General features: G+C 41.7%; 1 protein-coding gene and 1 long non-coding RNA gene across 2 annotated transcripts in view; one reads left to right on the top strand and one right to left on the bottom strand.

The window, feature by feature from the left end:
* The window catches only part of MTAP (methylthioadenosine phosphorylase), a 40585-nt gene extending 37590 nt beyond the window's left edge, over window positions 1-2995 (bottom strand). The window contains exon 1 of the mRNA XM_081151343.1: window positions 2852-2995. Coding sequence (XP_081007469.1) covers window positions 2852-2884 — 33 coding nt within the window. The 5' untranslated portion in view covers window positions 2885-2995. The remainder of the gene's footprint in view (window positions 1-2851) is intronic.
* Window positions 2575-21661, top strand: LOC308563823. The gene is made up of 3 exons (XR_013999851.1): window positions 2575-2657; window positions 20408-20510; window positions 21631-21661. It is a non-coding gene; the product is annotated as an uncharacterized lncRNA (long non-coding RNA).
* Window positions 21662-23010: the final 1349 nt, after the last annotated feature.

The raw sequence follows: 23010 nt of genomic DNA, 5'->3' as shown, positions 1-23010 counted from the left end.
GCAGAGGGGTGAATGGGGGGAAAAGGGGAGATCTGTAATACTTTCTACAACAAAGATTTTTTAAAAAGCCCCTTATCTCGTTTTGCTGTGCCTGTCAGGAAACAACCTGGCTGCTCCTCCATCTCCTCACCAGGCAGGCAGTCTCTGTCTCAGGGATTTAGCCCAGGGTCCCTCAACCAAGTGTGAACCAGCCCTCCCGGGGGTGCCTGGAAACCCACAGGGACAGTTCTGGCTGTCACGATGACTGGGAGGGGTGCTACTGGCATTTCGGCAGGAAAAGCCAAGAAGTACTCTATGTCTTGCAATGCTCAGGACAGTCCTTACAAAAGGAGGAATTGTCCTGACCAAAATGCCCTTTGTCCCCAGGCAAAAAATAAAGGCTCATTAGTCATTTCCAGCTGAGGCATGTGGGTTATGCCCCAGTTTCTGAGAGTTACTCAAGGACCTTCAGTCCAAAGGCCTTGGCCAGCCACACTCAGACAGCCAAGAGGTGCGCATAAGAGGCCCATTCTCCGCAGTCTAGATTCCATGGCTTACCCATTCCCCTAAATACCATATCCCCTCCCTGCCATAGCAACCATGATAAACAAGACTTATTTTCAATCCCCCAAAGCAAAAGCTGGGAAGCTGCGTGGGGAATCCACATACATACCATTGAAGGAGGCCTCCAGAATGCCCTGTCAGAATGCCAAAGGCCTGCTCAGCCCTCTGCATGGTTGAGCTTGCCACCTGCCCATGGCTGATGCTGGAGGTTCTCCCAGACAACGGCTGTTATTAGTACCATGGGCGAGCATCTGGTGAGCACAGGGAGGTGGCCGACTTCTTGCACTCACTCTACAATCCCTCTTCCTTAAAGCTGCATGATCTCTTTACTCACACAATAAAACAGGGCACAGAGACCACATGTTAGATTCAAAAATGCCTCACAACATCTAGTTGGTGGAATGTCAGAGTCTAGGCCCAATTCTGTTACTATCTAGGTCTGACTGTATAATGCTGGACACCTCAGTTGACCTTTCTGGGACTCAGCTTCATATCCACAAAAAGGGGTTTGTGTGGCTCTCTGATCTGCAAGAACGTTCCAGCTCTACATTCCACGACCGGGGGACAGGACATGGTTTTTATTAGCCTGTTTTGCTCTGGACACTAGCACCTCATGTTTTCTAGACAGGATGTGGCCTCAGCAATCTGGGGAATTTGGTGTTGGCATCATGGATTCTCAACAGCCAAGGCGTTACCCTTCTAACCTCAAAGACAGAAAGCAGCAGGCAGGCCTAGCACTGTTTGTACTTAAGTTTATATTCAGCAGCTCGCCAAGACCAAAAATATACATCATTCAATGTTTACGTCAGGCTCTAACCACAGTGCCCATGCAGTGCCCAGTCTGCATTTAAGTGCACTGCACCAATTTTACAGGGAAAACGTGCGGCGAGGAGAATGCTGAACAAGATTAAAATGAGTTGTTTTAAATATCACCCCTCTCTATTTTTAATAATATTCTAAGTGTAGTCCTGTAAGGGAAAGGTGAGAGTTTCCTGCTTGCCCACCGAAAGCAGTGGCCATCATAGCTATCATTATAATTTAATTGTTGGACAACAGATATCAAAAATTAATCTCAGCTCCCCCACTGAAAAGCACTACCCTCGAATAAGTTTCAGTGCCCCCAGCAAACCCTGCAGTAAAAGCCCCACTTTACAGATGGAACTCGCTTTGCCCATGAGCTTCATAAAAACTCTGCCTTGCTCTCCGTAACTGGTAAGGGAGAAGCTTCTGCAAATATTTCTGAACGCAAGATTCTTTCCAACATGACCAAAGGAGTTCCAAGTCTAAGTGACTGCAACACTCCTCACCCCACTCCCTTTCCTAACTGTCTCTTTAGAAGCTGCCAGGGCCTAATAAACTAATAATCACTGGCTGATTACACAGCAGACCGCAGAGATTCGCCTGCTCCCTGGAGAAGTGAACACAAAGTGAGGAACCAAGAGATGCTTGGATAAAGCCACGGGCCTCCTCCCTATGCAGCCGGCCAAGGATTTCTAAACTTAACTGATTTCTTAGCCAATCATAAACCGAGGAGAGATCTTAAGTTTTACCCATTTTTCCTTATGCACTGTAATTCTACACTCCCGCCCAGGATACCAGCCAGGAAAGGAGTGTTGAAAAGCCCCAAGGGAGCTTGGGGCACCCTTCAGAGCTCGTGCCCTCCTCTGGTTAGGGATCCTGCCCACAGAGGTCTCTGGTGCGGAGACTTCTAAGTCTCAGGGCCCAACGAAACCGACCTCGAACTTCCCAGTCCGCGCACAAAGCAGTTTAAGCCAGAGGCGCACGCCGTGGCTGCAGAGGTCTCAGCAGGCCTGGAAGACGGCGCTGCAGGGGAACTTCGGGGGGAGGCCTACGTTTAGGGAAAAACAAAGGCGGAAGCCTGTGAAGAGCGAGCCCGCGGCTCTCCCACGTGGGCCGCGGGCGGCGCGCGGACCCGAGCGGAAGCCGGAGGCGCCGTCCCACCAGCTGGGGCTCGCTGCCGGCCGCATCCCCCGGGCACCGCGCGCCGCTCGGGAGAGGCCGGGACCTGGGCGGGGCTCTGGCCCGCAGCCCCTCTCCGGGGGGCTTGCCCACGCCCTGCACCCGAGGGTGCAGCCCGGACCCAAGGCGGAGGGGTGAGTCTGCAAGCTTTCCCTCGCGCCCCGCTCGCCCCCCCGGGGAACCTGCCCCGATGCCGTGCCCGAGACCTTTTCCGCCGCGGCCCGGGCGCACCGGGAGGGCGCACGGCCCCGAGGCGCGGTCCCCGGGTGCGGGTGCGAGAGAGCGGCGGGCAGGGGCGGACCCCAGCCGCCGGGACGGCTAATCTCACCTTCACGGCGGTGGGGGCCGCAGCCGAGGCCATGCCTGCGCTGGAGGAAGGCCGCGAGGTGGGCGCGCGGGGCGCGGAGCAGCCGAGTGGGTTCGTGCACGCGGCGCGGGACGGAGCAGTGCGGTCCCCGAGTGGCTCTGGCTCCTCCTCTTCCTCCCCGGGACAGCTGGATTGGCTGCCGGCGTGGGAGCTCCCCCGCCGCTCCCCTCCTCAAATCGGGGTTCCCGCGCCCCGCCCCCTTTGCGGACCTTTCCGGTTCTCCGTCGGTTTGTGTGTTTTTTCCCCACCCCCAGGCACAACTAACAGGCTCACGATGACAAGAATGGAGACCGTTTGTGGGGCGCTTGCATTGCCCCAGACTCTGCTCTGCCCTCGCATCGGCTCGGTTAAGTTCAACGGGAACCCCGCGGGGAGGAGCAGCGCTCCCCCTCTGCCCAGCGTCGCCGCGCGCTCGGTAAAATCAGCCTCTCCGCGGCCGGTTCTCGCGGGGGGCGAATCATCGGCAGAGGGAGCAAACTAGGGTTTACTCGTCTCCAGTTTGGGGGGAGGCTATTTGAACCCCGCGACGGCGCCTAACTCCAGCCTGACTCCACGGGGCCTGGACCAGCCTCAACCCCTCCCACCCCGGGGGACAGCCAGTTCACCCGGATTCAGGACCCAGACTCCTGTCTGCATCATTTCCCATTGGCTGCCCCCCCCCAGGTACCCCTGTATCACAGACACAAGGGTTAGGAACATCCTGTCTGCATCATTTCCCATTGGCTGCCCACCCCGCCACCCCCCCCCCCCAGGTACCCCTGTATCACAGATACAAGGGTTAGGAACATCCTGTCTTCATCATTTCCCATTGGCTGGTCACCTCCAACACACACACACCCGCACACCAGATACTCCTGAATCACAGATACAATGGGTAGGAACATTTTGGCCACTACTTTGCCAGTGGGTTAGAGTTTGGCATTGGAAGCTTAGGGGAAAAGCTAAAAGTTCTATGAATAAGCAGCCACTCTGGATATAGCAGAACATTGTAAAAAACATCTTAAAAGGGTAATAAGAAAATTAGTAGTAATAATAAATTTTAAAAATTGTTGCCTCTTCAAATTCCCAGTCAGGCAAGCCCGACAGCCATGAAATCCTTAGAGAACTGGTGTAAATGCAGGTTTAAAAACCTCAGTGTCCTCACTGACTAGTAAATTGACAGTGCAGAGATAGGGACTTAAAGGGAGGAGTCATGATCAGAGGAAAGGGGTGCCAAGTGTATTCCCGAGTCTGTCAGTGTCATCAGCTTTGAGGGAAAGAAGGTTTTGTTGATTCAAGATGCCCAGTTATTAGCAATAAATGAATCACTTTATTTCAGATATGGTGATTTACAGTTCAAATGGCAAGACTCCGTAGTTTTTATAAAACATATACAGAGTGATTTACATAAATATTTGGTTTTCTATCATGATCGTTCACTGCCCTTTATGTTGGCACACGCTGGGGCTGTTCCATTAGCTTGGCTGAGTGCCTTGACTCATTCGTGGTGACCACACTATTTTTTACAACAATTATCAGACAATCAGATTTCTTAATAATCTCAGGTAGAATTATCAATGATTTATATTCACTTTGGACAAACTTAAAGAATGCCATATGAGCCTTTATGATTAGCTGGTTAGAAATTAAGAGATAGCTCAATAGTTCTGGCAACTATTCATGGTGCAAAAGCAATCATTTTTCTGATGGGATGGATAAGTAGAGTTAGGAAAAATCTGGGCATAAAAGCAGCTGCTATCACAGAAGTCCTTGCATTCCTTGCTGGCCAGATAGTAGTAAAGTGTGGGGGGAAAAATTTGCTATATTCTGAATAACATAGATAATCTGTAAGTATATAAATAATTCTCTTTCAGAAAATATTTGAGTTCTTGGAAATGTTTTGCTTATCAGTGTTGTAAATTTGTCCTGTCAGGAATTTGAAATACTTAAAAATGAAAGAAATTATGTTAAAATTTTGAAAAATGCTCAAAATATTGAATATAATTACAAAAGAGGACTGAGGGAAATTATTCTGTTTAATATAGAAATATTAATCCGATAATAGTCAATCCAATAATCAATGAAAAAGTGAAGCTATTTCTCATGGTACCCAATTTAGAAAGAGAATAGCCACATTTGTTAGTCGAAGTTAAATACTCAGGGAAGACTTGTTTTTGATTTTGTGACCTTAATAAATTGAACATTAACTTTAAAACCAAATAGCCTTTAAATACTTCTTTATACATACAGAGCTCTCAACTCCAACATATTAAACATAAAAACAAAATACATTGATTATTCCACCAAGAGTAAAAACTCTGGCCAGATTGAAGACCGCGAGGGCCAGTCTGGAGGTGAGGAAAAGAGATAGTAGATACCTCCTCCTTCAAGAGTTTGGACAAAGATAGAAGAGACATTGGGGCGTGATAAGAAAGAACAGGCAGTCAATGTTTTTAACAGAGTTGTAAGCAGAGGGAGAAGGAAAACTGGGAGATACTAGTAGAATGGGAGGGCTAATGGGGCAAGATCCCAGAGAATCCCGGAGGGGTGGCGTCAGAAGCACTGGTAGGGACATAGTCTTGTATCAGAGGACAGAGACATGGGTCTGGAAGAGAGGAGGTAGGAACGGGTGCTCTAGATGGACTTAAGAGCAAGTGTTGTGAACCTACTGGACACCACTCCTGATGGCCTAATTTTCTCATCAAAGTGCGAGGCGGGGCTGCATAATGGGTTTAAGGATAGATGGCAATTTTTGGTGTGGTTGTGGAACCATGTCAGACTAGGGACAGGGAATTTGAAATGGTACCCATCTGCAAGGGTATACAATGTAGTGAAGGAAGAAATTTTATTCTACTCTTCTAGGTTCTTTTGGCTGGTCTAATAAACAAATCCACGAGACATACTAACAAGATAAAATAACCAAATTTAATTATATGCATACGATGGGAATCCCATGTATATGAGAGGTTCAGAGACAGAAAGGTAAAATAGCATATATATGACATCCTGAGCTAAGGAATGTGGCAATTAGAGAGGAGGACAATTAATAGTTTGATAAGAAGAGCAGATATTCAGTAGTCAGATGTTTGCTCTGCCATATAGATAGGTTATAACAAGTTATCTCTCATAATAACTCATGATGTTTTCCCTACCATACAGATAGGTCATAAGTTATCTTTCATAATAACTCATGATGGGCCAGGCCCCTAATTTAAATTTTCTAGGTAGTAAATGAGGGGGCCGAAGTTTCTTTTGAGCCCACAAGGGCTCTATTGCCATCAGATCAAAATAATCCACACGCCAAAGCAGCACATCTTGGGGACGCCTTCTCTGAACCCCTTCATATTTTCCCCGATAGGTCCCTAATGACTAATTAGTTAGGGATTCAAGGAATGAAGGTGTTGGGGAGGTGAGTTGATATTATCAACCATGGGAGTTCAGCCTTTTAGGGAACAAAGAAGCCAAGAAGGAGCAGAGCGATGGGTGAAAGTGAAGGCCAATGAAGTAGAAGTCTCAAGGAAATCTAAGAGCAATGGCAGTAAGGTGAGGGGGTGTGAAAGATGGAGGAGAGAGGGTCCTGGAGGGCGATACTGAGGCTTGAGGTTTTAGAAGAATTGTAACTCCAAGTTATGGCAAGATCCAGGAAGTGAACAACTGAATTAGATAACCTGGGTAGAAGCTGTTTTTGCTGTGTGTTTTCTGAATTTATGCTACATCTCCTGGGGCAATGGCAGAGCTTGGGGTAAGAGGAGAGTGGTCAGCCAGGATCCAATTGCTGGAGGGGCTGGCTGGTCAGAGATGCCACAGGGATGGTAGGAAACTCACAATAGTCATAGTCTCGTAGAGATCATGGGAGAAAAAACATTTGGAATTGGCAGTGAGGAACCAGGAGAATGTTACCCTTTACCATGGTTCCAAGGTATGTGGGGTGGTGTATCTACTTCCTCACAAGAGACCCGTGAAAGGAGATGGTGACTAGGTTTCTAAAGTCGAGTGGAATGGGTGATCTGGAAGGAGGCTGAGGTTGAGAGGAACTCATTCATGATTTAACAACCATTTCACAGAGTGCAGTGGAAAATGTATTTCTAAAATGCTGAGGGAAAGTGGAAGAGGGCAATTCTTAATCAAATTGGTAGCTTGGGAAGATGCAGGAAAAACTTCCAGAGCTGGTGATATGTGATCAGAGTCCTGAAAGACAAGTCCTAGTCAGCCAAGCAGAGGAGGGAAGGGGGAGGAAAGGAGAGGTAAGTGTCAGGTTTTAAGCCAAGGGATAATATTTCATGGAGATACGGCACCCCTGTGGTATTGCCATATGTCCCGAGTGGCTGGGTTGAAGAGTAGGTATGAAGCACTGGTGATCACTGAGGCAGCTTCTGATCTAACTGTGAAAATATCTCTCGCTGGCCAAAAGAAGCAGAGGTAAGAGAAAGGGAGCATGGGGCATGGTGTTGCTGAGTTACATAGGCCTCCCCAGAGATCTTGTACCAGATGCAAAATTTTATCCTGGACCATCTGATGATAATTGGCAGAATTAAGTTAAAACGTTATATGTGAATCTTGCGCCGAAAGGAACATCCTCCTGTTAAACTCATTTAGCCCTTTATTAAAAAGTTTTATGCTTATAATGGACTTAAAACAGGATTTTTAAGTGCATTATAAGCTGTCAGGACAGGATTAGGTTGTGTTCTCTCTGCCTGCGCCCTCTTTTCCTCTCTCTCCCCTCTCCTTGCCTGTTCCCCACTCCCATTCCCTCTCCCTCTCTTCCTCAGACTATTATTAAGCCTGGGCATCACAGATTCGGTACAATGGAACTGATGGATTCTGGAGACACTTTAAAACAGATTTTCATGTAATTTTGCCTTGAAATTCTTCGTTTTTCTTTCCTTCTCACATTGGCCAGTTTTGTGTCCCAGTCATCTTGCCTAGAGCATGGTTATAGGTACATAGTATGGCTTATATTCATTCACCGAATGAGAAAGCACATTCACCGTTTTTAGTTTCAGCAAAAGATCAGAAACACTCAGGAACTTGAACAGCAGGGGGCAGCAAATGTTTGCTTTTTTTGTTTGTTTAAACCAAGTCAAAATTGTCTAATACTTGAGTCATGTTGGCTTCATATGAGAAAGAGAAAAAAGAGAGAGAAGAGTGAGAGATGAGTGCTGTAATGGAAAGCTCCACTCTAAAAGGCAAGTGTACTCTACTGGAATGTACTTCAGTGGCTTCTAGGACAGTGCCTGTGTTTTTTCTCAGTTCTTTTCTCAAGGACCCCAAAGTGTTCATGTAGTACATACAAATGGCAAGCAGATGGCAGCACCCTTAAAGGTCAGGAATATAGAACAAGTTTTGGTGTGTGGGCGGGGAATAAAGCACATTTGGGCATGAAATCTTTATTTAAAAAAACCACAGAAGTAAAATCGATATTAAGTAGGGGATCAAGCGTTTCAGGTTTTAAATATTTTGATGAAGGGAAGGTAGAATTTTAACCACAGGTACATTGTTCATTTTGAAGCAAGGTGATAACTAACATGTTTTAAAATATCAAGTTTGAGTCTTAACAAAAGGTGAACTGTAATTGATGGAAATCATTTGGATTTTCCTGTGCACTTTAAGAATGTTCCTTTATCAGATTTTTCAATGATCAATTCACAGATGTTAGCCAAGGGAAAGACATTTGCACACAGACACAATGCTTTTAGATTACTGATTAATAGCACTAAATGGCTTCCAGCGTTGTCCTTGGCTACCTTATTTAAGTGTCAACAGAGTAACGTAGAGCCTCTTAGTTATTATCAGGTCTTCACCTTTTCTAAACATTTAACTACTTTAGTTGGATATTTATAATCAGATTAAAAACAGGAACAATGTTTGTCGTTTGAGTGCTTTAACTGCAAAGGAAAATGCAGACCCACTGGTTTCTGAGAGTGACACCACTTGCCCTGAAACTTCAAACGGGTCTGTGAAACTTCCATTTGGGTGAAGGGGCAGAGGCCAGTCTAGCACTTAGTTTCTTTTTAAGGCATCTTCCATCCCTGAGCTATGAGATAAATAACTGCTTGAATGGGAATAAAAAGTATTCTGTGGCATTTTTGCGTGTAAGGAAAAGTCCCCTGTCTTTGGCTTTTTGATCTCCCACACGAAGCCCAACTTAGATTTTACTACAATAACAAAGAGCACTAGAAAAAAACAGAAGGGCATATTTGCTTAAATTGCTGTTTGCACCAAAAGAAACTCCCTAATGGGGTTATCACGGGGTCAAGGCTACACTCTGTTTTCACCAGGCCTGAATCAAGGGCAGAAGAATTCAGAAGGCTAGGTGAGGTTTAAATACCACTTTTTAAATAAAGTTATACTTTTTTGGCAAAACAGTTTCCGAGCCCTTCTATTTGACTAACAACTGAAAGATACATAAGAGAGAAATTAGAAATACGGAAGAGTGCTCAACTATAGGAAATGGCCCTGAGACTTAATTTTATCTCCAAGGAATAATGTCTTCCTCCCTTATGGGTCTGGGACCCCAAAATAAGGTCCTTTTGGCCAGTGAACTCATGCCAACAGAACAAGACTGTATTCAGTAAAGCAGAGCAGACATTTTATTTATCAAAGAATGCAGAGCAATGAGCTTATGCTCTAAAGATACCCTCGTCCCGATTTGAGGAAATCAGGAAAGTCTTAAAGGGTTGGTGGGAGGTATGTGGGTTCAGGGGTACGGATTTCCTAGAAAAAGGTAGAGACTTCTCTGAATTGTGGGGGGAACATGCACAGTTTCTAAACATGCTTGGAACATGCCTGGCCATACATCACCTGTCTCATTTTAATGTTAAGTCTTCACCGGGCATGATTTTTAGCATGCTAGTAAGGGAAAGTTCCTCCAAGGTCACTTGGGAAGGGGTTTCAGGTGCCATCCTGGATTCTCCTAATGCAAACCCATTTCTTAGCTGTGGTCCTTGGGTTTCTAATCTGGTCCTTGCTGACAGGCTTAGCTCCCATGGAATTTCCACCCTTTCCTTACAAGCTCCGCCTGTTTTATCAGGGGTTACGCTGGAGAATGAAAGAGTACGAGAAAGTTAATAGTTTAAGGATTAACTAATGTGGTGACACAACTTAACACTGCTTCATATGGGAAGAAATGTGGTCTGGAAGCATGGTCTCTGACTCTTCTATGTGGTCTTGAATCTTGTCACACTCTGCTTCAGTTTCCTCATCTGTAAAATGAGGCTAAGGCATGAGGTTGGTGTGAAAGTTCAAGTTCATGCTTATAAAGCACTAGGAACATCCTTAAAGTATTATATGTGCTAATGGTGTTGATGACGTACCTGGCACTGCATTCGTTATAGAGAATACAGAGATTGATGAGATACTGTCCCTGACTTTGGGGAGCTTAGAATATTTTAGGGGGAGTCAGGTAAAAAAAAAACAAACAATTTCACATGTGTAATAGGGAAGTTGTATAGAGTTCAGAGAATGGAGTGTAAGGAGCAGTGTGATGAGTGTGGCCTGCGTAGGGGTGACGGATGCCTTGAGAAAAGGCCCTAGAGCTGAATCGTGAAATAGGACTATGTGTTTGTGTTACAGAGCTCAGGGGCTCGCCTCCGGGGGTGCTCTATTCAAGAAGGAGCCCTTGTTGCGAGGTAGTTTTATTTACTTGTAGCAAGTAAAGGGGCTGGGGATTCATATTCAAAGCCCTGCCTCTCCCAGGGCAGCTCCGCCATTGTTCATATGCACGATTTGGTCAATTGCATGTTGATTTCTTCTTTGCGGTGGGGTCCTTTCATCCCTTGAGTTCCTGTCAGTTCATCTTGGTTACAGCTGAATCTACAAAATACTGTGCTACATTTTCCCATTTGGCAAGAAATAACGGTTAAAACGGGAGGAGGGACAAGAAGGAACTTGCAAACATGTGACCAAAGGCGGGCTGGGGAACAAGTGCCTGAAGGCACAGAAGTGAGAGCCCGTGTGATGCATTTACAGAGCTACCTTATCAGACTATGAACAGACCACAGGTAGGCGTGTAAGTGGCAGAGTTTGTGGTGAAGTTCTACGGGATGAACGTCGAAGTCAAGCATTGCAAAGTGGGGCCCGTGGGCTGAATTCAGAAATTAGATGGGTTTTGTTCAGCTCATTCAGTATCTTTTTTTTTTAAAAAAAAGGTGTCAACATTTAACATTTAGGATGTTTTACATGGAAAAATCTGGATTTCCAGGCTTTCTAGAAAATTAGATGATCTTGCAATACGGTTTAATTCCAACACAGGACCAATGAATGATATGTATTGTCCAGTTTGTCCCAGACCTCTCCCCTTCCAGTCCATCAACATTTGTGTCTCTAATCTTTATATAACACACCAAGGAGTTCTGATTTTATTCTATAGGGCATACAGAGCATTGAAGTTTTTTAAATAGGAGATTCTACTGTGATCTAATTTGCATTTTTTATGTGGAGAATGGATTGAAGGACAAGATGTGAAATTGTTTTCAGCTTTTAACAAAAGTTTTGTCTTTTAAGAAGTTACTAGACACACATCAGGGCAATTAAATATCATTGGCTTTTACTGTAAGATTTTATTAGAAAATAGAGTTCATTCTTTGTAAATTGTGACCTTTAATTTTGTTATGGAAGAGTGATCAATCTTCTAGGCACCTCTGGGTTACTTTTTAAAGGTTTGCAAGTGGTCTAGGATTTTAAGAGGAGAACTCAATCTAGTTTGGCAGCTCCTTTAAGGATCAATAGATGGTCTCCTTGGAATTGATAATGAAATAAAATCAGATCTTAACACATCTGGAAAGGGCTAAAGGGAATGCATACATTTCAACAGAGGAGGTGGCTGGTACAAAACAAAAGTTACTGAGGGGCAACAAAGTATTTCTGGCAGAGTAGGTTTTGCTGTCTAAAGCTTGCTCTTACTGGTGGAGACAATCCCTCATTTTCAAATAATCCACGACTTTCCAGGGAAAAGGCATATGACTTAAGTTGAGGTGGTGGTTACAAATAAACCCAGGGCTTTTCTAGCTTGTGGTTCACGTCCCTGAGAGGTTAGCAGATGCAGAGCAGAAGCAGCAATGCTGGGTTCAGAGGGAGCGTGATGCAGATGTTCGTGAAGCATCTCATACCCACTTCCCTCTGGTCCAGGGGGTTGGAGCAGGGAAGCTTATGAGAGGGGTGAACTAATCATATACTCATGCTCTGGCTTTCTGTAAGAGCACTGGTTGGTTCCTAGCAAGAGAGCTGTGCTGCCAGAGAGTAGGCTAGAGACCCAGGGAAGGTAGAATTCCTTCTTCCTCTGGGAATCTCAGTTTTTCTCTGAAGGCTTCAACTGATTGATGAGGCCCACCCACACTATGGAGGGTCATCTGCTTTTTCCAGCCTACTCATTTGAGTGTTAATCACATGTAAAAAAATACCTTTACCTGAACGTCTAGACGTGTTTGGCCAAACTGGCCTCCGAGCCAAGTTGATACACAGAACTCACTATCACACCAGGGCATAAGCTGGTTTGGGTGTCATGGGCTGGAGAGAGGGGAGACTCTGCTACTGAGCTATGCCCATTTCTGAGAAACCCAGTTTCAACTTCTGAGTTACACCTAATATTTATTGAACAAATGTAGAGAATCTGCTATGTGCAAAGTTCTTGCCAATTCTCTGCTTCTAGGGGGTCTATTGCTATTGTAAATATTTGTAGAAAGGGTACACTTGAATGAATAAGACAAAGGTTTTGGCCTTAAATGAGCTTATAGAGGAAACTGCCCTGCAAACAAAGAACTGTTTCAGAACAGAGTGATACAGGAGTTTATTTGAGGGGCAGAGCAGGGTGCTCTTGGCCCAGAAGAAAACCCCATGAATTCTGATTTGTGGGTGAATTCAAACAATGTCTTTGGAGAGAAGAAATGACAGTATATTTTCACCCAAAATTTTCTGTGAGAATGCCCTAGAAATAATGTCAGGGAGTGAAGCACTAATAGAATCTTGCAGCTCGACTGGACCAACTAGAGGTGAGTGTATTCTAAACTTCCACTTTATGTAAAAATTAAATCCTAGCAAAATTCCCCTAGCTTTAAAGAAGTAAACACCCATATCCAGCAGGCAGCAAACACTTCTGTTTATGCCACTGCATGGTCACTTTAATGAAAATCAAAATCACTGGCTGGAAAAAAATGCATTTATGCTGTTAAAACTGAGGTCTGTGAAATCTTTCCCTTTGTTCAAATTAAGTGTTACAAATTTTACACTGAATCATACTTTATTTACAAAGCATCTTGCACCTCAGTGAATCTTTCTTTATGCTCTTTCTAAGTAGGTTCACTTTCTTAAAAAGAAATTTAAGATACTATGGATTTTTTTGTTTTTATTTTTTATTTTTCACTTACAGTTTACTTTCAATATTATTTTGTATTGGTTTCAGGTGTACAGTTTAGTGGTTAGACAGTCATATAGTTTACATAGTGTTCCCCTTGATATTTTCAGTACCCACCTGGAACCATACATAGTTATCGCACAGTTATTGACTATGTATTTTTTTAAGGGAAGTCTCAACTGGCATTAAATAATATGTCATGTATATTATATATAAATTTTCTTCATAAACATAGCAATGCATCTTTAAATATATAAAATTTATTATATTATATATTTATATATATATATATATATATATATATATATGTATATAAATACCCACCCTCCCCCCAGCATAACATAGATAGTTAATGTAATTTTGTGTTTTGTACTTTGTAGGAAAAAATCCCATTAGAAGAATCTTAAAATGTTTTACAAATGTGCCATGGGGTAGATTTTAATCACTGTCCTTTTCTCTTTTGTCCACTAAGAGAAAACAAAAATGACTTACACAAAGCTGACAAGCCTTAGCAAGGCTTACCCCTGACTGTGGCTGCTGACATGATCCTGTCCCAGAAGCCACATCGTCTAACTGCTGGTCATTGTGTAGAAGGCATTTCTGGCGCCTTGCCTCTAAGTGAATTTGCTTCGTAGTCAGTAAAGCAGGGGGGATAAATTAGTGACTTCCTCCTACATACTGAACAATTTGCTGAACATCTTGTACACTATCCAGGTCACCCAGATAAAAATCTAAGGGGGAAAAAACAGCAAAGTCCAAGTAGCTATGAGTATGCCCAGAGAATAAAAGCAATTTCTAACCCAAAGGTAGTTCAACAAACTTGTTTTAGCTGAAAATTAATCTTTGCGCATTTGTTGTTTCTTTCTACCGTCTCAGGTTTCTTTCATTATTGCCGAGACTTGTAGGAAAAGTCCTTGAAATATTTAGATCTTAATATATGAAAAATAAGAAAAAGTATTGATTCTTAGGAGTGAGCTAGAGATGAAGACTAGTTTGGGGTGATGAATCAGTATTTTGGGCCTGCTGAAAATGTCAACACAATCCTGAGGCCTCACACTATGCAAGAAAAATCAGTGCATTGTTCCCCTAAAAGAAATCTCTCCTGGGTATGCGTGCAGGATGACACTCAATACCTTTGCTGTTGAATGGAAGCAAAAAGAATGCTCTGTCATCTGGCACAAATGATCAAGGCAGAATATTCTGCAGGCTTTTATTTATGAAAGGAAAAAATATCCAATTGTTGTAACACATTTATTTTCTAGCCTGTGCCTCCGCATTTTTCCGCACAGGAAACGGGATTTTCTATGATTTCATTGTACAGTAGTCCCCAGTTATCCACAGTTTTGCTTTTCTGTGTTTTCAGTTACCCACGGTCAACCAAGAGCCAAAAATATTAAATGAAAAATTCCAGTAAACAATGAATGCTTTAAATCGCTGGCCTTTCTGAGTAGTGTGATGAAATCCGCCGCTCCTCGCAAGAGGACAGTCACCCTGTGCCCAGCGTATCCGCGCTGGAGGTGCTCTGCGAGCCCATGGGTGCTTGGCCATGTCTTGGTTAGAGAGCCACTGCTGCAGTGTTGAAGTTCTCGGGTTCAGGTAACCCTACTTACTCAGTGATGGCCCTAAAGCGCAAGAGCAGCGATGCTGGCCGTCAGGCATGGAAAGGAGAAGCCGTGAACGTGCTTCCTTTAAGTGAAAGGTGAGTGCAGTGCAATGAAACACTCCCAGAGAGAGACCACATTCCCATAACTATTATTACAGTGCATTGCTATAACTGTCCTATTTTATTATTAGTTATTGTTGTTGAACCCTTACTGTGCCTAATTTATAAATTAAACTTTATCATAGGGATGTATGTGTAGGAAACAACATAGTATATATGGGGTGTGGCACTACCCATGGTGTTGGGCATCCACTGGGGACCTTGGAAGGTATCTCCCACCACCAAGGGGGGCACCCCTGTAGCTCTTTCTGCAGCGTGGCAGCTCCCACCCGCCGTGGAGGGGGTGGTCACCACAGTGCTGTGTCCGTGAGGACACACGGGCATAGCCTTCATCCCAGCGTGCAAGGCACAGCTGACCGGTCTGCAGAGCGCCTGTATTCGCTCGCCCTGAATGAGTTATAGCGAAGGCTGGTTTATCAGGAATGATAGTAGGGATGGAGGGCTATTTCTTGTTTTTCTGACTTTTTAAAACTGCATAATTCTTAAAGAGTTAGAGAAATCCCCATGGAATTTGGCAAAGAACTAAAGAGATTTCTTTTCTATACCTTTTCTCTGAATGGGCAAGTTTACAGAAAATCTCTGTCAATCATTTAGGCAATGGCTCAACCGTAGTCTAGGACAGCTTGGAAACAAAGAGAAACTCATGGTTCTGTCATCATGAGACTAGGTTGCCAGAGGCTGAATTCTGACTGTGCCCCTTTGCAGCTGAATGACCCTGAAGAAAGTTAGTCAAGTTCTTTGGGCTTCAATTTCCTCATCTATAAAATGGAGATAGTAATGGTACCTGCTTAATTGGGTTGTTTGAGAATTACATCAGATAAAATGTACAAGGTACTTAGTAAATATTAGCTACCACTATTATTAATTTTGAAACAATTATATTAAAAATGCATAGTCCCTTTTCATCTTAGTCCAAATTGCATATATTTGGGGGGATATACCCTCCAAACCTCAGTGCACACACGATTTTAAACTTACTCATTCTTGTCATCGATCTCCATAAATATTTTTTCATGTGGCTACATAGATTTCAAAAGTATTAGTTTCAATAGCTCCATGAAGTTGTTGCACTGCCATGTCCAAGAATGCCACATCCACATAATACTAGAACATCTCTTTGTTGTAAATTGTACAGGTTGTTCCTGTTATTTTACAATTATAAACAAAACCACAATGAGCATCTTGGAACATTTTGTATTCATTCTATTTATATTTTTACTTAGGAACTAGAATTATTAAATATAAAGGTAAGAACTTTAACACAATGACATTTCAGTATAGCTTTCCAAAATGGTTCCCCTAAATTACACTATCATGTATTGTGTATTTTTTACCACAACCTCACTCCCATTTGGATTATTATTAATCTAGTTTGACTCATTTGATAAGTGCAAACTAATATTTTTATTGTTATTTTGTTTTATTTTCTTTACAATTTATATCTGTTTTTGTGTGAAGCTGTTCATATTCTTTGATCACTTAACTATTTGGGTCATTTTTCTTATTTACTTAAATATGGATATTAACCCTTTTTCACATTTGGTGAAAATACTTTTTTCTCAATTGTTTTGTAATTTACATATTTGCAATTTAAAATTTTTTTGTATATTTGAATATTTTCCTTTGAATTTTATTATTGCCTATGGGCTGCATCCAGATAGGACTATCTTGGTCTTCCATTTTTTTCTTTTATTTTTCCTTAAATAAATAACTAACTTTGGGATTTACTTTGATATACAACATAAGAAAATGGACACAGACAATAAGGCCCAGGGGGGCGTGCAGAAGCGGTGTAGGGGTAGAGGGGGTCAATGGAGGGAAAAAAGGTGACATTTGTAAAACTTTCAACAATAAAGATAAATTAAAAAAAATAATATCCTAGTAAACCATTAGATTAAACACCTGATATTTAGTTTTTTTAGATACAATATTATAAATAAAAGAGAACTACAATAGGATAGTATAAGAGGCTGAGAGCAGACAGCAGATTCTTTGAGTAGGGAGTCTCTTTGCTTTTGCTTTCTGTTAGATTGTCCTGATTCCAAATAACAAACTCCAAAGAAAAGAAAAAACCTGTACCTCAAAGGAAAAAAAGTTTAGAACTAAGGATAATGTTAAGGTCTCATTATCTCCTTAGATCAGCAGCTCAAATTTATCTTTTCTTTCCAGGAAATTAATCTTAAGCATGCCACACTCTTCACACTTTTGAATTAAGGGATGCTTAATATACTTAGTACAAGCCAGAAATATTGATTTCTTAATGTAATACTTAAACACATATATTGTGGCACCGATTCCTGGCAGAAACTATTTTAATTTAATTCTTTTAATGAGTAAAAAATAAAAGTGCTGTTTGTGGTTAGGAATCTAAGTGTACTTAGCTTTAGGTCCAGCTTGGTAAGGTTACAATCCAGAATTTCTAACAAAATATTGTGTTTCGCTTAGTTACTTCACTCTAGACACAACAAAACTTTGCCTTTGGCTTTTTAACCATTTCATTTCAGTACATCAAACATTTATTAAGGGCCTCCTTTATACCAAGCACTGTGCTGAGTGCAAAGGGTAAAAATATAAATAATAAAATAATTCTGCTGGGGTAACTTAAAGCCAGGTCATAGACAGGCACATAGATGATTGAAATATAATTCAATAGATCCTGAGATTCAGGCTGTTTAACTGCTTGAGTCAAAGATTTTAAGGGAGGCCCATAGTTTACTCCTAGCAGGACTATTCTCCTCCTCCTTACTGACACTGTAGCTAGTCCAACTTAAAAGAGCTTCAGAGCCTCACAGATTCCCTTCCCTTCCCACCACCCGTCACCCTAGTTCTTCTACCTTTTTTCTTTATCATCACATACTACCTAAGCACTCTATCCCAAGAAGGAAGCTATACTTAGAATTAATTTTCTACCTTTCCCTAAGACGCCATGAGACTAATCATGCCCCGCACTTTCATTGGTCTCAGTTGCCACCAGAAGTCCAAGCCTATGAGATCAACACAGGAAACTCTCATCCATAGATTTCTGTAATCCCTTTATCTTGACCCACTCTCCCATCCCTTTCAAAGCTGCAGTCCCTTCTGATGTGGTCACTGGAACTCAGAACTTGAACAGCATACTCTCTTTTACCTTCAGACTCTTCTCTGAAAATTCCTTCACCTTTTTGCTCTAAGACCTGGCTCTTCCCACTGCAAACTGCGTACCTGGTGCCCTTGCAGAAGGTGGTTGCTTTTGCTTCCACAACCCACACTTCCAGGCCCTGGAAGTGGGAATAGGAAAACAGACATTCTTCTTCTTTCTTATCATTGCTTCTCTTTCAGAAACCCCAGTTCCTTTAAGGTTATGGTAGGCTGCTTTCATTTGCTACACACCCAGTCATTCTGCTTTATGCTTGGAAGATTTTAGCAACCGACTCACTGAATGTCTTTACTCCATTACTCTTGACATCATTTTTTGTGACTTCGACATCTACATATATCATTGATTCTCAAATTTGGCTGCACATTTGAATCATTTGGGGTTGTTTTTAAAGATTACCTGTGCTCAGGTCCTCCCCAAGTCCCATAGAGACTGATTTGGTTACTCAAGATAGGATTCAGACATTAGGTTGTTTGCTTGTGTGTGTTTTTTTAAATGCCAGGTTGATCTGGACGTGCAAGCAGAATTCAGAACCACTTTCTTAGGAGATCCATTCTAGTTCCTTGACCGCCTCACTCCAACACCCCTTCCTCCTCTCCACTCTCCCCCCAACCAGGTCCACCTACTCCCACAGTCATAGCCTAGATCTTTTTTATTATCAGTAACCCTTCACACCTTGTTTTCCATCATCCCACTTCCTGATATTCACAGCATCTCCTCCTGCCTCCTCGCTCAAGAGAACCGCCACTCCAGTAATTCATAGATCTGCCCCATGACATTTCTCTGTTCAATTCTCTCCTCTTGTCCTTGCTTCTTTCTGTACCCAGCTTAGATTCCATAGATTGGTACCATAACTCCCTTGCATGCACCCTCAATTCATTTCTCCTTTATCTCTATTGTACGTCCCTGGCAAAACCCAAACTCTAGTTATATCCAACTCTGCCTGCTCCACATGTGCTCAAGCAGCTAACTGGGTTGGAAGAAAAACACATTTGCCTTACATATATGGCTGCCATTCTCAAGTAGGTTCTCAGCACTGGAAAGTAATTCTGCTGGGATTCTCTGACCAGTTTCCTGTCCACTTTTTCCAGATGACTGTTTTATATCTTAGTCTCTCTTTTCAAACCTACAACACTCCCTCGCAGTCTTCATGCTCAGCTAATAACTTCAATGGTTAAAATTTGACTAAGAAAATAGAAGCAAGCAGGAGAGGACTGCTTCCTTTTCCCTTCACCAAATCTACCAACAGAGCTTCATGGCCTCAGGCTGTTTTCCCTTCACTTAAAAAGAATAAGCAGCTCCCTGCTCTTCTTGAGGACAAACCCTCCACTCTGGGCCTCACTTCCTGCACGTAGACTTTCCCCTCTTTCGAGATCATTCTCATCAGCATAGGAATAGACATCCCATCTCAATAAAACAAAAAAAACCCAAACCTTTCCTAGACTTCCTGTCGCATTCTAGTTCCAGCTGCATTCCTGGGCTGCTTTTTTTCGCAAGACTTCTTGAGAATATTTTGTATTCGCTGTCATACTTTCTCACCTCCATCTCTTTAACTCACCTCAACTAGAATCTTGCCCTCACCACTCCCCTGAAATTGCTCCATGGATATCACCAGTGATCTCTGCCTTTCTAAAAGCAGTCAATCTTCAGTCTTCATTTTATGGGACCTCCCGGCACAGTCGCCCTCTCCTCCGGAGCACCTTGTTCTTGGCCCTCCCGCACGCCCCGCTCTCCTGGTTGTCCTCTCGCCTCACACTGCTGCTCTCTGGTTTCCTTTGCAGCCTCCCGCTTCTCTCCAGAACTCTGACTGGTGGAGCGCTCCAGCTTCAAGCTCTTGGCCTTGCCCTCCTCACTGTCTGTACTCACTCCCAAGGTGATCTCGGCCAGGCACAGGCCTTTAAATAGCATCTTCATGCTGATGACAATCAGGCTCCACCCTCTCCCCTTAGCTCCAGGTTTGAATCTCTAACTATCTAGTGGATACTTTCACTTGTATGTCTAAGAAGCATAACTAAAAACCATTCATTAATAACTTATTATTTGTTAAAATTATTTATAAAAAAGCAAAATTATTCATTTTTCCTTCTCAGATCTGCTCTTTACACAGCTTCTCTTTTTTAGTATATGGCATGACCATTGCCTGAATCGCACAATCAAATATCTAGGCATCCCCTCGACTGTCTCCCTTATACTTTCAAGAAACTTTGTTAGCTGTGTCTTTAAAACATACCTTGAACCTGACAATTCCCACCTCTATCATTTCGGTCCAAGTTATTATTACATCTGGCTGTGACATTAAATTCCTAACTTGTCTTATTATTTTTGTTCTAGCTTTCCTCCAATCAGTTCTCTCCAGATTACGCTTTAAAAATAGAAAGTTGTGCATAAGCCTGCTTCAAACCCTCCTGCAGTTGGCTCCTCCACTTTGAACAAGGTAAATCCTTACAAAGGCTTCCAAGGCCCTCTGCCACCTGACCCTCGAATCACCTTCCTGATTCACCAGCGCCCCTGGGCTCGGCCTGCTTAAGTCAAGCTGGCTGGCTTTGCTTCCTGGAATTCACCAGGCTTGCTCTCTTTCAGGCCTCTGTACTAGTCATTCCTTCTGTAGGAAGAAATACCCAGACTTCCCTGCCTAAAATCAAGCCAAGGCTGTCTAATCATATTCTGTTCCCTTACTTTCCTTAATTTAGTCCATATTACTCATCACTACCTGAATTTAAATGAAATATTTGTTGACTTTTTAATTATTTATTTGTCTTACTAAAATGTAAGCCTCCTGAGGGTAGAACTTTTTATCTGCCTTATACATAGTGGAATCCCCAATGCTTAAAAACAGAGCCTAAGGTTTAGAGATTCTCAATAAATATTTGTTCAATGAATGAAAGAAAAGTGTAAATCATCACCAAAACTGACTTAAATAGTCATGCAAACAGATTACCTTGTTGATATTGCTTTGTTACTCATTAAGAACCAACATATAACTATTTATGTGTTCATGTGCCACCTGAAAGCATCTTGCTTATCTTAGAATCTCATGACAGTTACCACACTTCGATGAGCACTATTCTCAACTCTGTAAACATATATCTGCTCCTCTGACTGGTTCAACCGGGGGTGGGTACCTGGCCAAAGAACCACTGATCTATTGTTTGATTACTGACCAGACAGTTGGCCTGGTTTGAAAATTTGGTCAAAGGGATTATTATTACTTAGTTAGATGGATGCCTGCTTCTGGGTAGGATGGAGTAGCTGGCAGCAGACCATCATTACTGTCTTGTTGACAATATTAGAAAAATTTTAATACCCTGAATGTCCAACATTAGAGGACTGGATAAATGCATAGTATAGAATATTATACAGTCATTAAAATGATAATATAGGCCTTTGAAAGATAGACTTTCTATGTAATGTGTATTTTCAAGTGAAAGAAGCAGAGAGTAAAGTTGTTTATGCATTGTGACTTCAATTTTGTTAATTCTCTCTCTATAAATATGTATATCTTCACACACAAAAAAATGATACAGAAAATTTAACAGGGCTTCCTTTTTTCCTAGGTTGTGCTACTGAGGGTTATAGAAATATCCCAATTACAGGTAATTTTAGTTTTTCCTATACTTTTATAAATTTTTTCAAATTAAATTAATTTAATTAGAATAAAAACTATTATTTAGAAAGCTTTCCATGAAAACCTATATAAGATTTATGTATTTTTAAGAATTATATTGGTACTTTTGCATTAGGTGTGTGTTATATATAAAACTATATACATAAAATATTACATATCATTATACATTAGGTATATATTTATACCAAGTAATGGATTAGAATTTATTTTATATATTATGTCTACACACATGTGCATACATGCACACACACATAACTTCATAGATTAGTGAATTCCTTGGCAGCCCTTGAACTGTTTCTTCAGTTCAAATTCTGGTGTGATTTTATAATAATCCCTTTGAATGGTTGCCAAATATTTACTTTTTATTTTAAAGAAAGTATAATAAAGATTAAGTCTAAGTGCAGTTATATCATTTTATGAGACTTTAAAAGTTAAAGTCCAGTTGTTTAAACTGTGGGATAATTAGAGCTTTATTTTAACATTATTATTCCTTTTATAAATTCAAATATATCTCTGGTTAGATTATAATGATCTCCTCTTTAACCCCTAAATGCTGCATACATCCAGAGTAGAAAATTATAAAGAGTAGTTTATTATAATTCAAATATTAACACCTAGGACTGAAAATTATTTGAAATAACAGCTTTAAGATGATGTGGAAGAGAATAATAAATATGCTTTTTGAGTTGAGAAGTAAAACTAATGGGCTTAGTTTGTATTTAATTAGGAAGTCCTTTAATTTTTTTGAAAATTGGGTTTAGTCCATTAATTATTTTAATTATTTGACAAATTTATAGAACTTCTGGGTGTCAAGAGCTAAGAATACAATGATGAAAAAGAGAGATGAACCCTTTCTTCTTGAAGTAATGTGTTAGGCTATTGATTATATAATTTATCAGTAAGTTTTATTTATGATACATATTAGGACAGCAATTTTTTCCCTTAGATTGTAAAAAAAAAAAAAAATGAAAACAGTCAACACAACAATAGCTATCCCATGTGAATCAAAATTATACCTATTTTTTTGTTAGATCAGCAAAAAATGTAATATGTTTTTCGGTGTGCCACAGAATTTTAATAATTAGTTTCTGTGTGCCATGAGATGAAAAAGGTTGAAAATTGCTGTATTAAAAAGTTGAAGTGGGGTCAAACATTAGGTTTGAGGTGAAATATAGGATCTCAAGGGATTCTTTCTTATAAAGGGATATTTAAAGTTTCTAAACCCTATTGACCTAAAGCATCCAGGCATGGGGTAGGATCTGGTTTTCTCTCTAGCCTAGTTGAAATCTCACTGTACAATTTGACACTG

The sequence above is a fragment of the Miniopterus schreibersii genome (genome assembly GCF_964146895.1).
Source record: "Miniopterus schreibersii genome assembly, chromosome: 11".
Taxonomy (NCBI): Eukaryota; Metazoa; Chordata; class Mammalia; order Chiroptera; family Miniopteridae; genus Miniopterus; species Miniopterus schreibersii.
Note: the sequence above shows the minus strand (reverse complement) of the source record. Positions and strands in the feature narration are given on the sequence as shown.